The 17,538-nt window shown below is 46.6% G+C and overlaps 1 protein-coding gene across 1 annotated transcript in view; it reads right to left on the bottom strand.

Moving 5' to 3' along the window:
* The window catches only part of LOC111953345 (low-density lipoprotein receptor-related protein 1B-like), a 232,446-nt gene that overhangs the window by 55,292 nt on the left and 159,616 nt on the right, over positions 1-17,538 (bottom strand). The window contains 8 exon segments of the mRNA XM_070435534.1: positions 2,867-3,066; positions 3,561-3,742; positions 7,193-7,321; positions 7,558-7,643; positions 8,334-8,517; positions 9,313-9,500; positions 16,230-16,370; positions 16,707-16,829. Of these exon segments, the coding sequence (XP_070291635.1) occupies positions 2,867-3,066; positions 3,561-3,742; positions 7,193-7,321; positions 7,558-7,643; positions 8,334-8,517; positions 9,313-9,500; positions 16,230-16,370; positions 16,707-16,829 (1,233 nt within the window).

Raw genomic sequence — 17,538 nt, 5'->3', positions numbered from 1 at the left:
AAGTCGCTCTGGATAAGAGCGTCTGCTAAATGACTTAAATGTAAATGTAAGGATATTGACCTCATCCTGTCAGTTGAGGATGCCTGGTCATTCTTTAAAAGTTACTTCCTCACCATATTAGACAAGCATGCTCCGTTCAAAAAATGCAGAACTAAGAACAGATATAGCCTTGGTTCACTCCAGACCTGACTGCCTCGACCAGCACAAAAAACATCCTGTGGCGAACTGCATAGCATCGAAGAGCACCCGCGATATGCAACTTTCAGGAATAGCAGGAACCAATACACGCAGTCAGTCAGGAAAGCAAAGGCCAGCTTTTTCAAGCAGAAATTTGCATCCTGTAGCTCTAACTCCAAAAAGTTCTGGGATACTGTAAAGTCCATGGAGAACAAGAGCACCTCCTCCAGCTGCCCACTGCACTGAGGCATAGGTAACACGGTCACCACGATAAATCCGTGATAATCGAAAACTTCAACAAGCATTTCTCAATGGCTGGCCATGCCTTCCTCCTGGCGACTCCAACCTTGGCCAACAGCCCCGCCCCCCGCTGCTACTCGCCCAAGCCTCCCCAGCTTCTCCTTTACCCAAATCCAGATAGCAGATGTTCTGAAAGAGCTGGAAAACCTGGACCCATACAAATCAGCTGGGCTTGACAATCTGGACCCCCTATTTCTGAAACTGTCCGCCGCCATTGTCGCACCCCCTATTACCAGCCTGTCAACCTCTCCTTCGTATCATCTGAGATCCCCAAGGATTGGAAAGCTGCCGCGGTCATCCCCCTCTTCAAAGGGCGAGACACCCTGGACCCAAACTGTTACAGACCTATATCCATCCGCCCTGCCTATCTAAGGTCTTCGAAAGCCAAGTCAACAAACAGATCACTGACCATCTCGAATCCCACCGTACCTTCTCCACTGGCAATCCGGTTTCCGAGCCGTCACGGGTGCACCTCAGCCACGCTCAAGGTACTAAACGATATCATAACCGGCATCGATAAAAGACAGTACTGTGCAGCCGTCTTCATCGACCTGGCCAAGGCTTTCGACTCTGTCAATCACCATATTCTTAGCGCAGACTCAGTAGCCTCGGTTTTTCTAATGACTGCCTTGCCTGGTTCACCAACTACTTTGCAGACAGAGTTCAGTGTGTCAAATCGGAGGGCATGTTGTCCGTCCTCTGGCAGTCTCTATGGGGGTACCACAGGGTTCAATTCTCGGGCCGACTCTTTTCTCTGTATATATCAATGATGTTGCTCTTGCTGCGGGCGATTCCCTATCCACCTCTACGCAGACGCCACAATTCTGTATACTTCTGGCCCTTCCTTGGACACTGTGCTATCTAACCTCCAAACGAGCTTCAATGCCATACAACACTCCTTCCGTGGCCTCCAACTGCTCTTAAACGCTAGTAAAACCAAATGCATGCTTTTCAACCATTCGCTCTCTGCACCCGCACGCCTGACTAGCATCACCACCTGGACGGTTCCGACCTAGAATATGTGGACATCTATAAGTACCTAGGTGTCTGGCTAGACTGCAAACTCTCCTTCCAGACTCATATCAAACACTCCAATCCAAAATCAAATCTAGAGTCAGCTTTCTATTTCGCAACAAAGCCTCCTTCACTCACGCCGCCAAACTTACCCTAGTAAAACTGACTATCCTACCAATCCTCGACTTCGGCGATGTCATCTACAAAATAGCTTCCAATACTCTACTCAGCAACTGGATGCAGTTTATCACAGTGCCATCCGTTTTGTTACTAAAGCACCTTATACACCCACCACTGCACCTGTATGCCCTAGTCGGCTGGCCCTCGCTACATGTTCGTCGTCAGACCCACTGGCTCCAGGTCAACTACAAGGCTATGCTAGGTAAAGTGCCGCCTATATCTCAGTTCACTGGTCACGATGGCTACACCCACCCGTAGCACGCGCTCCAGCAGGTGTATCTCACTGATCATCCCTAAAGCCAAAAAACTCATTTGGACGCCTTTCCTTCCAGTTCTCTGCTGCCTGCGACTGGAACGAATTGCAAAATCTCTGAAGTGGAGACTTTTATCTCCCTCAACAACTTAAACATCTGCTATCCGAGCAGCTAACCGATCGCTGCAGCTGTACATAGTCCATCGGTATATAGCCCACCCAATTTACCTACCTCACCCCATACTGCTTTTATTTATTTACTTTTCTGCTCTTTTGCACACCAGTATTCTCTACTTGCACATGCTCATCTGATGATTTATCACTCCAGTGTTAATCTGCTAAATTGTAATTATTCGATTTATTGCCTACCTCCTCATGCCTTTTGCACACATTGTATATAGATTCTCTTTTTTTCTACCATGTTATTGACTTGTTTATTGTTTACTCCATGTGTAACTCTGTGTTGTTTTCTGTTCACACTGCTATGCTTTATCTTTGGCCAGGTCGCAGTTGCAAATGAGAAACTTGTTCTCAACTAGCCTACCTGGTTAAATAAAGGTGAAATAAATAAAATAAAAATGTGTTGCTGCCTTGCTATGTTTTGTCTTAGGCTCTCTTTATGTAGTGTTGTGTTGTCTCTCTTGTCATGATGTGTGTTTGTCCTATATTTATATATATTTTTTTTCTTATCCCAGCCCCCGTCCCCGCAGGAGGCCTTTTGCCTTTTGGTAGCCGTCATTGTAAATAAGAATTTGTTCTTAACTGACTGGCCTAGTTAAATAAAGGTAAATATAAATGTAGACAGACAGACAGACAGACAGACAGACAGACAGACAGACAGACAGACAGACAGACAGACAGACAGACAGACAGACAGACAGACAGACAGACAGAAAGCGAGAGAGCGAGACCAAGGGCAATCCTCAATTCGCTGTCACTTACCTTTGCGTCTTTCTGAACCGTCCATGTTTGAGAAGAGAATTTGATGCGAGTCAGCCCAGTAAAGTCTTTTTGCTGTGTAGTCGATGGTGAGAGCTGCAGGGCTGAATATGTCTGCATCGCTGATCACCGTCCGGCTACTGCCGTCCAAACCTATCCTCCCAATATGGGGATGCTCTCCACTGTCGATCCAGAACACATAACTACAGAGGAATGACACCGTTTTCAGCTAGATACCTTAAGCTCCACTTCTCCACTCCCTTGGTCAAATGGGCTATGTGAACTGTGAATTGTGGTTGTCTCACTTTGCTATCTTAAGGTTAATGCGCTAACTGTAAGTCGCTCTGGATAAGAGTGTCTGCTAAATGACAAAAATCATGTACATGTAACTGTGTTGACATTCCATTATGGAGTAGCTTATGTGAGATATCAAATTCAACATCAAAATGAGTACTAGACTTCAAAGCCTGAGCAGAAAGTTGGCTGCCTCAGAAACAAAATAGCATAGTTACACTTCCACAGTAACATACTGATTAGCTGGTATTTATTTTGACAGTCTGTGGTACTGTGAGTGGTCTCTCTCAACAGTCATAGCTAAATCTCGTTCTGGATTCATCCTCTCCAGATGATACTGTGGACAGATATAGAATCTAGCATGATGTAGAGACAGACGGAGAAGATGGAGTGTTGTACATGCCCAGTGTCTGCATCCAGAGCCAGGTCAGTAGGGTTGTCCAGACCAGTGCTGACCAATACCACAGGATAGAGGCCGTTAGCCTTGGACACCTCCAGACTCTTCTTCACTATGTCACACCAGTATAGGTTCTTTCCTATCCAGTCCACGGCTAGAGCACTGGGGGCAGACATCCTGTGGATTACCTGTGGGTCAGAGGAGAGGAAACAGGTAGGGGAATTTATATCTCAATGAAAAATAATTTCTGGGTAACAATTATGTACCTTACTGTGATTGTTTTCAATTAGATTTGTCAAAAAGAAAAATAGCAAAGAGCAATTTCTCAAGCAATAATTTTGCTAGGACTGTCTGGGAGCTGTCGAAGTGGGGAAGGGAAAACTGAGCTGTTATTGGCAGAAAGTTAGGAAATATATTTATTGGTCTATTAACCAATTTACTGCCTGGTGATGTCACCGGGCATGCCAAATCTTCATCCCACCAAAACAGACTGAAATGTCTGGCAGTCTTTTTAAACAGCTCTTACACTAAAAGGACATCATCGTTTTCACAATTTCACAGTGTGTAAGTATATATACAAATCAAATCAAACTTTGTCACATGCGCCAAAAACAACATACCGTGAAATGCTTACTTACAAGCCTTTAAACAAAAAGCGCAGTTCAAGAAAGTCTTAAGAAAATATTTACCAAATAAACTAAAGTAAAAAATGATAAAAAGTAACAATAAAATAACAATAATGAGGCTATATACAGGGGGTACCGGTACCGAGTCAATGTGCGTGGGTACAGGTTAGTTGAGGTAATTTGTACATGTAGGTAGGGGGAAGTGACTACGCATAGATAATAAACAGCGAGTAGCAGCAGTGTAAAAAACAAATGGAGGAGGGGGACGGGAGGGGTGTCAATGTAAATAATCCAGTGGCCATTTGATTAATTGTTCAGCAGTATTATGGCTTGGGGGTAGAAGCTGTTAAGGAACCTTTTGGTCCTAGACTTGGCGCTCCGGTACCGCTTGCTGTGCGGTAGCAGAGTAAACAGTCTATAACTTGGGTGACTGGAGTCTCTGACAATTTTATGGGCTTTCCTCTGACACCGCCTATTATATAGGTCCTGGATGGCAGGAAGCTTGGCCCAAGTGATGTACTGGGCCGTACGCACTACCCTCTGTAGCGCCTTACAGTCAGAGGCCGAGCAGTTACCATACCAGGCGGTGATGCAACCGGTCAAGATGCTCTTGTTGGTGCAGCTGTAGGATCTTTTGAGGATCTGCGGACCCATGCCAAATCTTTTCAGTCTCCTGAGGGGGGATAGGCATTGTTGTGCCCTCTTCACAACTGTCATGGTGCGTTTGGACTATTATAGTTCGTTGGTGATGTGGACACCAAGGAACTTTAAACTCTCGTCCCGCTCCACTACAGCCCCGTCGATGTTAATGGGGGGCTGTTCGGCCCACCTTTTCCTGAAATCCACGATTAGCTCCTTTGTCTTGCTCACATTGAGGGAGAGTTTGTTGTCTCTGACCTCCTCCCTATAGGCTGTCTCATCGTTGTCGGTGATCAGGCCTACTACTGTTGTGTTGTCAGCAAACTTAATGATGGTGTTGGAGTCGCGTTTGGCCACGCAGTCGTGGGTGAACAGGGAGTACAGGAGGAGACTAAGCACACACCCCTGAGGTGTCCCAGTGTTGAGTATCAGCGTAGCAGACGTGTTGTTGCCTACCCTTACCACCTGGGGGCGGCCCGTCAGGCAGTCCAGGATCCAGTTGCAGAGGGAGGTGTTTAGTCCCAGAGTCCTTAGCTTAGTCATAAGCATTGTGGGCACAATGGTGTTGAACACTGAGCTGTAGTTAATAAACAGCACTCTCACATAGGTGTTCCTTTTGTCCAGGTGGGAAAGGGCAGTGTGGAGTGCGATTGAGATTGCCTCATCTGTGGATCTGTTGGGGCAGTATGCGAATTGGAGTGGGTCTAGGGTATCCGGGAGGATGCTGTTAATGTGAGCCATGACCAGCCTTTCAAAGAACTTCCTGGCTACCAACACAGGAAAATCAAGTTTGCGACTGCACTGGGCCTTTAAAGCAACTCAAGATGAATCAGAAAATCACTGTAACCGGTTATGTGGAGCCTCCGCATTCTACTCCAGACCGTTGGGTTCAGTTACCCCAGGGTTAACAATTGATCGTGTGAATGGAGGGTAAGCGAGCCCTGGTGTGATTTTAACCCCAAATTAAGAAGATACATTGTGAAAAGCCCTTACGATTCAGAACAGCCTTCTATGGGTCTGCACTGCAACAGTTCTAATATCGCCCTTTATAGTGATGACATTGGTCTAATAACTACAGAAGTGGTCTCTACTCTGAAGAGTTTTGGCAGCAGTGAGCTAAAGTACGAAACAGACGTGAGTGATCCTGGGTACAGTGAAGCTATAATGAGTCATTATCCCTGTATTAATGATAACGAGCCAAGGGGAGCCCCCTTAGGTACTCAGGTTCTGTTGGCACTCTAACTTCACCCAGACTCTGGCTCTGGCCTTTGGAAAGCTAAATGGAGAGCCATGATAGGAGACCAGCCATGTTCAAGAAGCAAATACAAGCATATAAAACCACACTGCTACTGTATCCTGTGTCATCTTCCTCTGTGTGCCAATGTCACTGATTTTAGGAGTGGAAAATTGACCCAACCCCCCCAAAGAAAAATGGAAGCCCATTCAGTACTGTACATTATCTATGGTGCATAACATGATCACAACAGGGTTCAGTAACACTTTATTTGAACTGTAGGACAAAAACAAAACATTTCATAAAATACAGCTGAACCTAAACCAACAGCCATTGTTCTGTGCCAAACACCATAAGCTAATACTCATGTAAGCCATCAACTACATAATGCTGTGCATTATTAGCAGGTGGTTTAGGTCCAAAACAATGAAGTGTTTCCAAGGTATAATGAAAACAAAGATTCACGAAGAAGCTGTGTGTCTAAGGAATTATCCACACACTCACATTCTACATTGTACATTTTATGACATAATGGAATGCATTAGGCACTACGTGGCCATAAACCCTCATATAGAATAAATGTCATTGTTTTATGTGCCTCGGCTCAACCTTCAGCCTGGGAAGACTGTCACCTTCAGTCACATTTAAACCGCTACAGTCATGGTGTTAAATTATAGATTTATAAAGCACCTATAAACCTCCTCAACATCTCATCTCTAGCAGTATAATCTTGCCAGGTGGGGGGGAGAGAAAAAAAAAAGAATTAAAAAAAGAAAGAGTGAGAGAAAGAGTGAGAGAGCGAGAGTGCGCACGCGCGAGAGAGAAAATTTGTAAAGTGCATCCTTCCATCAGGGCCCATACATTAACCACTAACACCACTAGAACACTATCTCGCTACACACCTTCCTCAGGCTAATGTAGAACACGGTTGGGGTCAATTCAGGAAGTGATTCGAATAAATTACAAATGCAACAACTTTTGAAATAAACAGCTTTTCCTCGTCCGTTTTTTGAGAAGTCATTGAAAATAGATGCCCTTTTTTCAATTATTGAATTGGAATCTCTGTTCACTTCCTGAATTGACTAACTTCAATTGGAATTTACCTCAACCCTGCTGTATAAGCTGCTGCTCTACTGTACCTTCAGGTCGCTCCCATTCAGTCGCATTCTGTTTATTCTCCGTTGGGTTAGAGCAGGAGAGCTCGAGTCTATCCAGTAAATCAACTCCTTCCTGTAGTCAAAGTCCACTGCTATAATGTTACTGAGGCCCTGTGGGACAAAATCATCAGGAACATGTTGTATTGTTGTTACAAAAAAAAATACCTCATAATATATTGAGCAATTGCTTTGCGTAATTGGTTGGGGAGAGACACACAGGCCATTTAAGGATGGACATTACAAAAAATGTAAAATTTAAAAAATTATTCTGTGCATAAGAAACCTTCTCCATCCTTAAATATTGAGCTGGTTCAAAAAAAATGAACACTTCTCTTTGTGTGTCTTACCTGTTTTAGAGGAGTGTAATTGGATCCATCAGTGCTTATTTTCCTGATGTCATGATGGTCGGCCAGAATCAGGAAGGGCTCTTCAGCTGAAGAAAATACAAGAACAAAAAAAATACAGCAATTATAATACACATAGGCTACAATATAGTCAGAAAAAATTATCTGACAGTGATGGTCCTAAAGAGTCACATATGATTATGCAGAGGTGACTGTAGCAGTATGCTCTCAGAGATAGCTCATCATTCCTCGTAAAGTCATTACTTTTAATGCATCGTCTCATTATCCTACTGCAGGTGCAGTAACGTTACAGTCAGAGGCTCTGGAGGTGTCAGTCTTATACAACCACTGATTTCCTCCCTAGCTCCAAGCCCTAGTATATATCACTGTCACAGGCTATTATTTGACTGGGCTCACTACAGGTACATTCCCATGGAGATAGAACAAGTAGTTCTACTTTAGACATATTCTAGTGTTCTCTTTTAACCAATCAGAACCCTCGTTCCGATTCAAGGTAATTCCCCTGTGATTTCCGGAAGTCCCTGATTTAAAAAAAAAAAAAAAAAATCAAGAGGAAGGTGGCTGACAGAGGAGTAGACACATGGGCAGATGGGTAAGAAGGAAGAGAGAGAAGGAAAGGACGAAAGAAGATAAGATGGAGAAAGGGGTACCTCAAGCAGCAGAGGCACAGATACAAGGACAGATGGGTAAGAAGAGAGAGCGAGAGAACAAGAAAAATAACAGAAGGGAAAATGATGGAGGTAGAGAAAGAGGTATACCTGAGAGAGACCTGCAGCTGTGRGAGTTCTTAGCTGGCGCCTCGTAGCCGTCTGCACACAGACACTTGTAAGATCCGTATGTGTTGACGCAGAGCTGGCTACAGGGGAAGTCGGATGAACATTCGTCAATGTCAACACACGTTTGGCCATCGTTCTTCAAGCGAAATCCCGGCCAACACTTGCACTGGATCGGACGTAAGGGAGAAATTGAGAGCCATTATTTTTCTAACAGAATCCATGTGTGGACACTGAGGCACTGAATGAATCAATAGAAAAGTCACGGGGTACTGTCGCCATTGGGTTGGAGTGACTATGGACTATACAGGGATACAATGACACAAAGGGATTTAATAGGTTCTGAGTGCAAAATCTATGGTTTGTTTTGTTGGCGAACCACTCTTTGATGGTATGAACGTCTTACAGAGTATGGATTTAAATACATTTTTCTCTGACAACCTATGACTTACAGCAACCAGGCAGATCCCAACATACATACTGTACTGTATGTACCAGGGTCATGGTTATTAAGTACGAATAGCACAAACAAACACATATTGTAAGCCAGGAGCAAAATGTTCTGGAAAACAGAACCTTTTCCATTCTGAGAAATATCAAGTCCACATAGTATGTTGATTTAGGTTCTGTTTGTTTTATTGTTAAACATGATAATATATGGAATGTAATAACCCTGGTGCTATCACACAGAAATCCTATCATTATAGAGACATTTGCAAAACATCAATAAACAGTTTTCACTCAGTCTTAGTTTTATGTTGTAAGAGCTTAGTGGGCTTACCATACTTAGGGCTATACCGTGGATGTGTGTGTGTGTGTGTGTGTGTGTGTGTGTGATACTGAGAAAAATAACCTTGTACAGTTCATGACTTGTGATTATGTGTGTGTGTGTGTGTGTGTGTGTGCGCGCGTGTGTGTGTGCGCGCTTGCAATTCTGAGAAAGCAAGCAGGGGTACCTTCCTACCTTGTAGCCCACAGCTAGGTTTTCACAGTCCTGTGTGCATCCACTGACTCGGCGGTTCAAACACTCGTTGATATGACAGTTCCTCTCGTCTGATGCGTCCCCACAGTCGTCCCTCCTGTTACACAGGCTGGCCAGCGAGACACAGCGGCCGTTGACACACATGAAGAAAGAGCCGTTGCACAAGCTTTCTACAGAACAAAGTGGCAAGTGTTAGATTTTCTGTGAAAGCCAGGAATGCAAGACTCCTGGATTCCCAGAACCAGATTAAGCCTAGTCCTAGATAAAAAAAATATCTATATATTTTGTTCTTGTCCAGTTCTAGGCTTAATCTGGGTCTGGGGAACCGGCCAACATAATTAAACAGTCAAATAAACATATTTCTATCAACCAGGAACGTGTACACATAGGGGTCTACCTGTGTCAGAGCACCTGCCCCATTGCCCTCCCTCTCAAAAACTGCCCTTTTGGGTGGTGGTATTTGTATATATTTTTATACACAGTTTTTTGACATTGTTGTTCTGAACCCGCTGCTCGAAATTCGTTTTGATGTCATCAAATTCGCCACCCCCACCCCGTCAGTTGGTTGGTTGCGCCTGTTTGTCGGCACTGTATGGAGTTCGTACCCAGTATCCAAACATGTATGGTGTCATGATGTGGCCCTTTCTGGGTATAGATCATGGAATCCCTCTCTCTCTCTCTCTCTCTCTCTCTCTCTCTCTCTGCCTCCTACACTCAGGTTCTGTTATCTCAGGTCGTAAATTCCTGGAGGAGACGCTCTCCTCCTGGCCATGCAGTACAGAGAGAGAGAGTCCCACAGTAGAACAAAGGAACTTCTTCATCACAGAATTTGAGAACTGAACAATATGCATGTTTTGGAGGATGTGTAAATGGTCGGTGGAGAAGCCAGCTACGACCCGGTCCGTTTTGTTTCATGTTTGTGACCTCATGAAAGACAATACAGCCACATTACCATAACTCTGTTTATACAGGTGCCTCCGTTATGAGGTTTGCGTCTAATTATTGTATAAAATGAATGAGTAACAATTAAACTATTTGTGAAATGATGTAAGGTGATGTTAAACCTTTAATGAAAGAGAATTGTATTCCCTTTAAAGTTTAACAAAGTCATTGGCCCACCCCCGTGAGCACAGACATGATCTGGCGTCATGGAACAGCCCTTTTCTACTGTTACAAATAAAAAACCCTCCTGAAGAAATCCTCTTTAGACCACGCATACCTCGGTCAGCTGAGGGGGCAAAGGATTGAGTAGAGACCACAAAAACCTCAGTTTAAGCTAAGGTTGTAATGGTTGTTGAATTCCTAACCGTACCACGTGGAGCATTGGCTACACGGGTGGAAATGGTTAAACTCTGAGACTATCGATCCTGAGAGAATAAGAGCAAATCTTAGATACTAATTACTAGTCTGCAGCTAGAAATTATGTCAATCTGGGATGCGAAGACCAACAACCGCCGAAACATCTATCCTATAAGAGCATTTCTGAATGGTACTCTGAAGTATCCATTCTAACCACAAAAGACTTCAGGGAAGCAGAGAGACGCTTGGATGAACTTTCCAACAGATGGACTGACGATTCCAACAAAGATCACGATGACACACTGGGTAAATACATATTGATTGCAATTATTCCCAAAATAAGTGAGCGTTCATGTGCAAAGGATTAGCATTTCAATTCATATAATTATCAACTGTGTAGTGACTCTTTTTGTCTTTCCCACTGTTCTCAGTCCACACCCACTTCCCTTTGTCCACCCAGCCGTCATATTGGCTTAGCCCACTAGGGAACCTCCCCTATTTCCTTGTAACCATATCTACTGTGTTGTTTGTTTATGCATTTCTGTGATTATTTAGTTAGTTAGTAAATAAATGATTAAGACAATTGATGTATGGATGATTCAAAGTAAAGGCTGGGTTCGTGCAGATAACTAACAATTTACGACGTTTGGAATGAGACTAACATGAGGTAAAGAATAATTCATTAAGTAGAATTGATCAGATATTAAAATATCTGAAGAGTTATATGAGGAAAATTATAACTTTGTAATCTGAAGATTTTCCTTGGTTCCCCGACTCCCTAGTTAATTACATTTACATGATTAGTTTAATCACATAATAATAATTACAGAGAATTTATTTTATAAAATAACAGTCTGTCACTTTCTTGAAAATGATCGGACCAAGGCGCAGCGTGAATTGAGTTCCACATCTTTAATTACAAAGTGAAACTAGAAACAAAATAACAAAACTTACAAAGACCGTGACGACGTAGTGCTCAAACACACTAACACAAACAATATCCCACAAATGCAGGTGGGGAAAAAGCCTACCTAAAAATGATCACCATTTACAGGCAATGATTACCAGCTGCCTCTAATTGGGAACCACACAAACCACCAACCTAGAAATCTATAAACTAGATAACCCCCCAAGTCACGCTCTGACCTAAACACCATAGAGAACCGAGGGCTCAGGGCGTGACAGTACCCCCCCCAAAGGTGCGGACTCCTGCCGCAAAACCTGAATCCAAATGGGGAGGGTAGGGGGGGGTGACTAATGTCGGTGGCGGCTCCGGTGCGGGTCTTTGCCCTCGCCCAGACCACAGGTCCAGCCATGGAGCTGGGTAGAATACCGTGACTGGACTGGGCATCGGCGCAGAAGAGGACCCCGGCCATGGAGCTGGGTTGGACGCCGCACCCGGACTGGGCACCGGCGCCGAGGAAGGCTCCGGCCATGGAGCTGAGTTGGCCGCCGTGCCTGGACTGGGCATCGGCGCAGAGGAAGGCTCCGGCCTTGGAGCTAGACTGGACGCCGTGCCCGGACTGGGCCCCGACGCAGAGGAAGGCTCCGGCCTTGGAGCGGGACTGGACGTCGTGCTTGGATTTGTAGGACCAACCCAAGCCGCAGCAGAGTAAGCTCCTGTCCACTTAGACGCTGGGACTTGGACGCCATTGCTTGGAAACTGTCGGTTCGCGGCGGGTGAGAGGTGAAGGCTCCGGCCTTTGGAGCGGGATGACGCCGTGCCTGGACATCGGCGCAGAGGAAGGCTCCTGCCATGGAGCTGGGACTGGACAGCCGGTGCCTTGCGACTGGGCACTGGCGGAGAAGAAGGCTCAGTCCATGGAGGCGGGATCTGGACGTCTGTTGCTGTGGACATGGCACCGGCGCCAGAGGAAGGCTACCTTGCCATTGGAGACGGACTGGACGCCGTGCCTGGGACTGGCACCTGCCCCTCCCCGGGGAGAGGGAAGGTAAGCCTTGGAGTGCCGGGACTGACGCCGTGCTGGAATTGGATGCAGAGAGAAGGCTCCTGCCATGGAGCGGGACGGACGCCTCCTGGGACTGGTGGCACGGCGGAGAGAATGCTCCAGTCATGGAGCAAGGACTGGACGCCGTGCCTGAACATCAGGCAGAGAAACGTACAAACTCCACACCTGGAACGGACTGGAGCTCATTGCACTTTGGAAGCTCCGGACGCTTGAACCGTCGCTGGAAGGTTCCCCGTTGACGTCGCTGGGAGGTTCCGGACGTGTGACCCTCTGCTGGAGGTTCGACGTTGTGGACGTTCCAGATGATTGCCGTCGTCTGGAGGTTCGGGACCGTGGACCGTCGCGGGAGGTTTCCGGAACCGTGGAGCGGTCAGCCGGGAAGGTTCCCGACGCTGGACCGTCGCCGGGGGTTTCGGACTGGGAAAGCGTATCGCCGTTGGGAGCTCTGGACTTGTGATACGTTCGCCGGGAAGCTCTGTTGACTGTGAACGTGCGCCGGGAAGCTCTGGATGTGAACGTGGCCGGAAGCTCTGGACGTGACCGTCGCAGGAAGCTCTGGACTGTGACCGTTGCGCGGAGCTCTGGACTAGGGGACCGTCGCCGGAGCTCTGGATCTGGGCCCGTCGCGGAAGCTGATGGGACCGTCACCGGAATCTGGACTGGGACCGTCGCCGGAAAGCTCTGACTGGGGAGGCGCACGGAGCCTGGTGCGTGGAGCCGGCACAGGTGGTACGGACTGGTGACACGCACGTCAGGGCTGAGTGCGAGAGAGGCAGCAGCGGATGTACCGACTGGGAGGCGCACTGGAGGCCTGATGCGTGGATCCGGAACAGGTGGCACCGGACTGGTGACACGCACTTCAGGGAGAGTGCGGAAGCGGGCACAGACGTACCGGACTGGGAGGTGCTACTGGAGGCCTGATGCATGGATCCGGCACAGGTGGCACCGGACTGTGTGTCACGCTCTTTCAGCACGCCTGTATGGCAGCATTCTCATCGCTACCACCTCTCTCCGGAATCTTTCATCAAATTCCTCATCCGACTCCCAAACAGGCTCTGGCACTCTCCACTGCTCGACCGCCAGCTCCATTGCCCCCCCCCCCCCCCCCCCCCATCCCCCCCCCAAACAATCTTGGGGTTTCTGTGGCCGTGGTCCCCGGTGTTGTCGCTGTCCTTCCATGCTCCTTGGCGACTCCCGCCAAGGAAGGGTCTCGTGTCCTCTCATGTCCTCCCAAGTCCAAAACTTCCTTACCTAATTTTCACGCTGCTTGGTCCTTTGTTGGTGGGATATTCTGTCACGTTCTTAAAAATGATCGGACCAAGGCGCAGCGTGAATTGAGTTCCACATCTTTAATTACAAAGTGAAACTAGAAACAAAATAACAAAACTTACAAATACCATGACGACGTAGTGCTCAAATACACTAACACAAACAATATCCCACAAATGCAGGTGGGGAAAAAAGCCTACCTAAATATGATCCCCAATTAGAGGCAACGATTACCAGCTGCCTCTAATTGGTAACCACACAAACACCCAACCTAGAAATCTATAAACTAGATAACCCCCCCCCCCAGTCACGCTCTGACCTAAACACCATAGAGAACCGAGGGCTCTCTATGGTCAGGGCGTGACACAGTCTTCACTTTAATTTTGCAAAAGACACAACAACGGCTTGAGACGCAGTCACCGGTCGAGTGTGTGTAGCAAGCTACCAATTATTATTATTATTATTATAATTTTGTATACTTTTACCCCTTTTTCTCCCTAATTTTGTGGTGTCCAATTGGTAGTTACAGTCTTGTCCCATCGCTGCAACTCCCGTATGGACTCGGGATAGATGAAGGTCGAGAGCCATGCGTCCTCCGATATACGACCCTGCCAAGCCAGCCACACCAATGTGTTGGAGGAAACACAATACAATTGGCGACCGAAGTCAGCTTGCAGGCACCCGGCCCGCCACAATGATTCACTTGCGCGCAATGGGACAAGGGCATCCCGGCAGGTCAAACCCTCCCCTAACCCAGACGACGCTGGGCCAATTGTGCGCCGCCTCATGGGTCTCCCGGGCACAGCCAGTTGTGACACAGGCTGGGATCGAACCTGGGTCTGTAGTGACGCCTTAGACCGCTGCGCCACTTGGGAGGCTATGGTGGAGAAATTACAAGATTATGTTATAATGCTGTTATTGCATCAAATGGTTGTTTTTTGCAACAGAATAAGAGGTTGTTAGAACGCTTATCTGTGTATGTTCTACTGAGGATGGGCCTCTGGAAGATTTATGATGTCTTTGGGTGATACCGCATTCCAGAGCATGAGTTAATGTTTCTGTACTGGGGTACCAGGGGGAGATGGCTCCAGTATGGAGTTGGGGGGCCAGACCCTCATCTCTACACAATGAGGACAGTTTTTACAGCAGATACTGTCTGCTTTGAATTATACGTATCTTTCATACAAATCTTAACCTTGTGACCCATTCCATACATCTGTTGTTTGTCATGGAGACTGAAGGAGAATGGACTTTTCTAAAAAATGCCGTGGCTCAAACCAGCTTGTTGAGTTCTCAGTGATCACCCCCAGGGTTGATTACCGACCAGCTCCATTACTGCACTAATAAAATAATAAAGTTGGATTGTTTTGAAGAAATCTAAAAGTCTCTCCTTTTGATTACAATAATTCCACCACAAGGCGCAGCATACTGCTACAGCAGCATAACATTTGCTACAGCAGCATAACATTTGATTAACACTTGATAACACTTGATTTACATCATCATCAATATTCGGCCTGGTTGGCTGTTAGCCTACGTGCAGCAGAGAGAGGCAGAAAGACAGAGAGGAGCGGCTGCATCTACGCCCCTCCGACCCAACTCCATCCCTTCTTCAGTCGGGAGTTGCACACGAGTGTCATGGCAGCAGCAACAGAGGTAGTCAAGACGTTCGTCCATGTTTCTCAGACGTCAAATTTCGAAGTTGTTCCAAACAACACATTTCGAAGAGTTTGATTACGTCTCCGTATCGTTCCAAGGTTAAGTTTAGGCATCAACTCCGAATTCGTAAAACAAAAATTTAAAAACAACATATCGGTGGATTTGAACATGCATCCTTTGGGCTCTTTGGAACCAGAGGAGGATGCTTACGCCCATCTGCCATCCGCGTCCACTATGCCTACTTGAAGGTAACAGCGCTCACTGTTGCCCCTAGTGACCAGTTTCCAAGGCAACTCCCGAAGTCCTCAGACATGGATGGACGTCGAATAATGACTTGTATCACAGGCGACCTGCCTGATATAACCACCATATACTAAAAATATCCACACAAGCTACTAGCCAGCCAGCCCATATATAATGAGTCAGAAGATTATGAATATTATATTGTAAAGAGCATTGAAGATAAATCACAATCAGTAAACCGGGAGCCGGTGGGTTCATTTTGAGCACCTGGCCCCTGAAAGGTCTGAGCACAGCCCTGCTAGCAACTCAATTTGTATCAGCCCTGTTCCCAGCAGGTCTATGAGCACAAAATGTGTTTGTAATAGGCTAAAACCAGCCGGGACATGGTGAGACTGGGACGGTCTGTACCTCGTCTGTTCTCTCACACACACACACATCTGTATCAGATGAAAGGCTTGCCTGCAGCCGAACACTTGGGGTTGTGTGGCAGCTCGTCTGATTGGTCGAGACAGTCGGGATGGCCGTCACACTCCCACTGGACTCTGGGTAAACAGCGGCCATCTGTGCAGCGGAACTCCCCCAGACTGCAGGACCCGTACTCTGTAGGACACAGGAGGCAAGAGGCGGGATGTGCAGTCAGAACACAACAAGAGGAAATGAGAGAGAGAGGGAGACAGAGAGAGAGACAGAGAGATAGAGAGAGAAGTTCTTACTACACTCCGGGGTCTCATCGGAGCCGTCTCCACAGTCATCATCACGGTCACAAGCAGAGAGAGAGAGGTTCTTACCACACTCCAGGGTCTCATCGGAGCCGTCTCCACAGTCATCATCACGGTCACAAGCGAACCGCTGTGGGATGCAGATCTGATTACGACACTGGAACATTCCCTCCATGCACGTGTTGTTGGGGGCTGTGAGAGAGAGAGAGGTTCTTACCACACTCCAGGGTCTCATCGGAGCCGTCTCCACAGTCATCATCACGGTCACAAGCGAACCGCTGTGGGATGCAGATCTGATTACGACACTGGAACATTCCCTCCATGCACGTGTTGTTGGGGGCTGTGATAAGAAATATGTGGAGGGACAATTTGTTAAAGAAATACCTGAGATTTTTTCATATCATACACCTCTCTCAAGAAGGATCTGAACTTCTATAGGAATGTGGACATTATTAACAAGGTACACTATTTATACAAAAGTAGGTGGACACATTTTCAAATGAGCGGATTTGGCTGTTTCCTCCACACACGTTGCTGACAGGTGTATAAAAATCGAGCACACAGCCATGCAATCTCCATAGACAAACATTTGCAGAAGAATGGCCTTACTGATGAGCTCAGTGACTTTCAATGTGGCACCGTCATAGGATGCCACCTTTCCAACAAGTCAGTTCCTCAAATTTCTGACCTGCTAGAGCTGCCCCGGTCAACTGTAAGTGCTTTGGGATGAATTGGAATGCCGACTGCGAGTCAAGTCTAATCGCCCAACATCAGTGCCTGACCTCAATAATGCTCTTGTGGCTGAATGGAAGCAAGTCCCGGCAGCAATGTTTCAACATCTAGTGGAAAGCCTTCCCAGAAGAGTGGAGGCTGTTATAGCAGCAAAGGGGAACCAACTCCATATTAATGCCCATAATTTTGGAATGAGATGTTCGACGAGCAGGTGTCCACATACTTTTGGTAATGTAGAGTGTGTCAAGGTGAAATATGGTTTTACAGCACTGTAGAAGATGGAGTGCCGATTATTTTTCATTTTCTTTGTTATAACA

This window comes from Salvelinus sp. IW2-2015, linkage group LG27 (assembly GCF_002910315.2).
Source record: "Salvelinus sp. IW2-2015 linkage group LG27, ASM291031v2, whole genome shotgun sequence".
Classification (NCBI taxonomy): Eukaryota; Metazoa; Chordata; class Actinopteri; order Salmoniformes; family Salmonidae; genus Salvelinus; species Salvelinus sp. IW2-2015.
The sequence above is the reverse complement of the archived record's forward strand: the minus strand, read 5'-3'. Positions and strand labels throughout refer to the sequence as shown.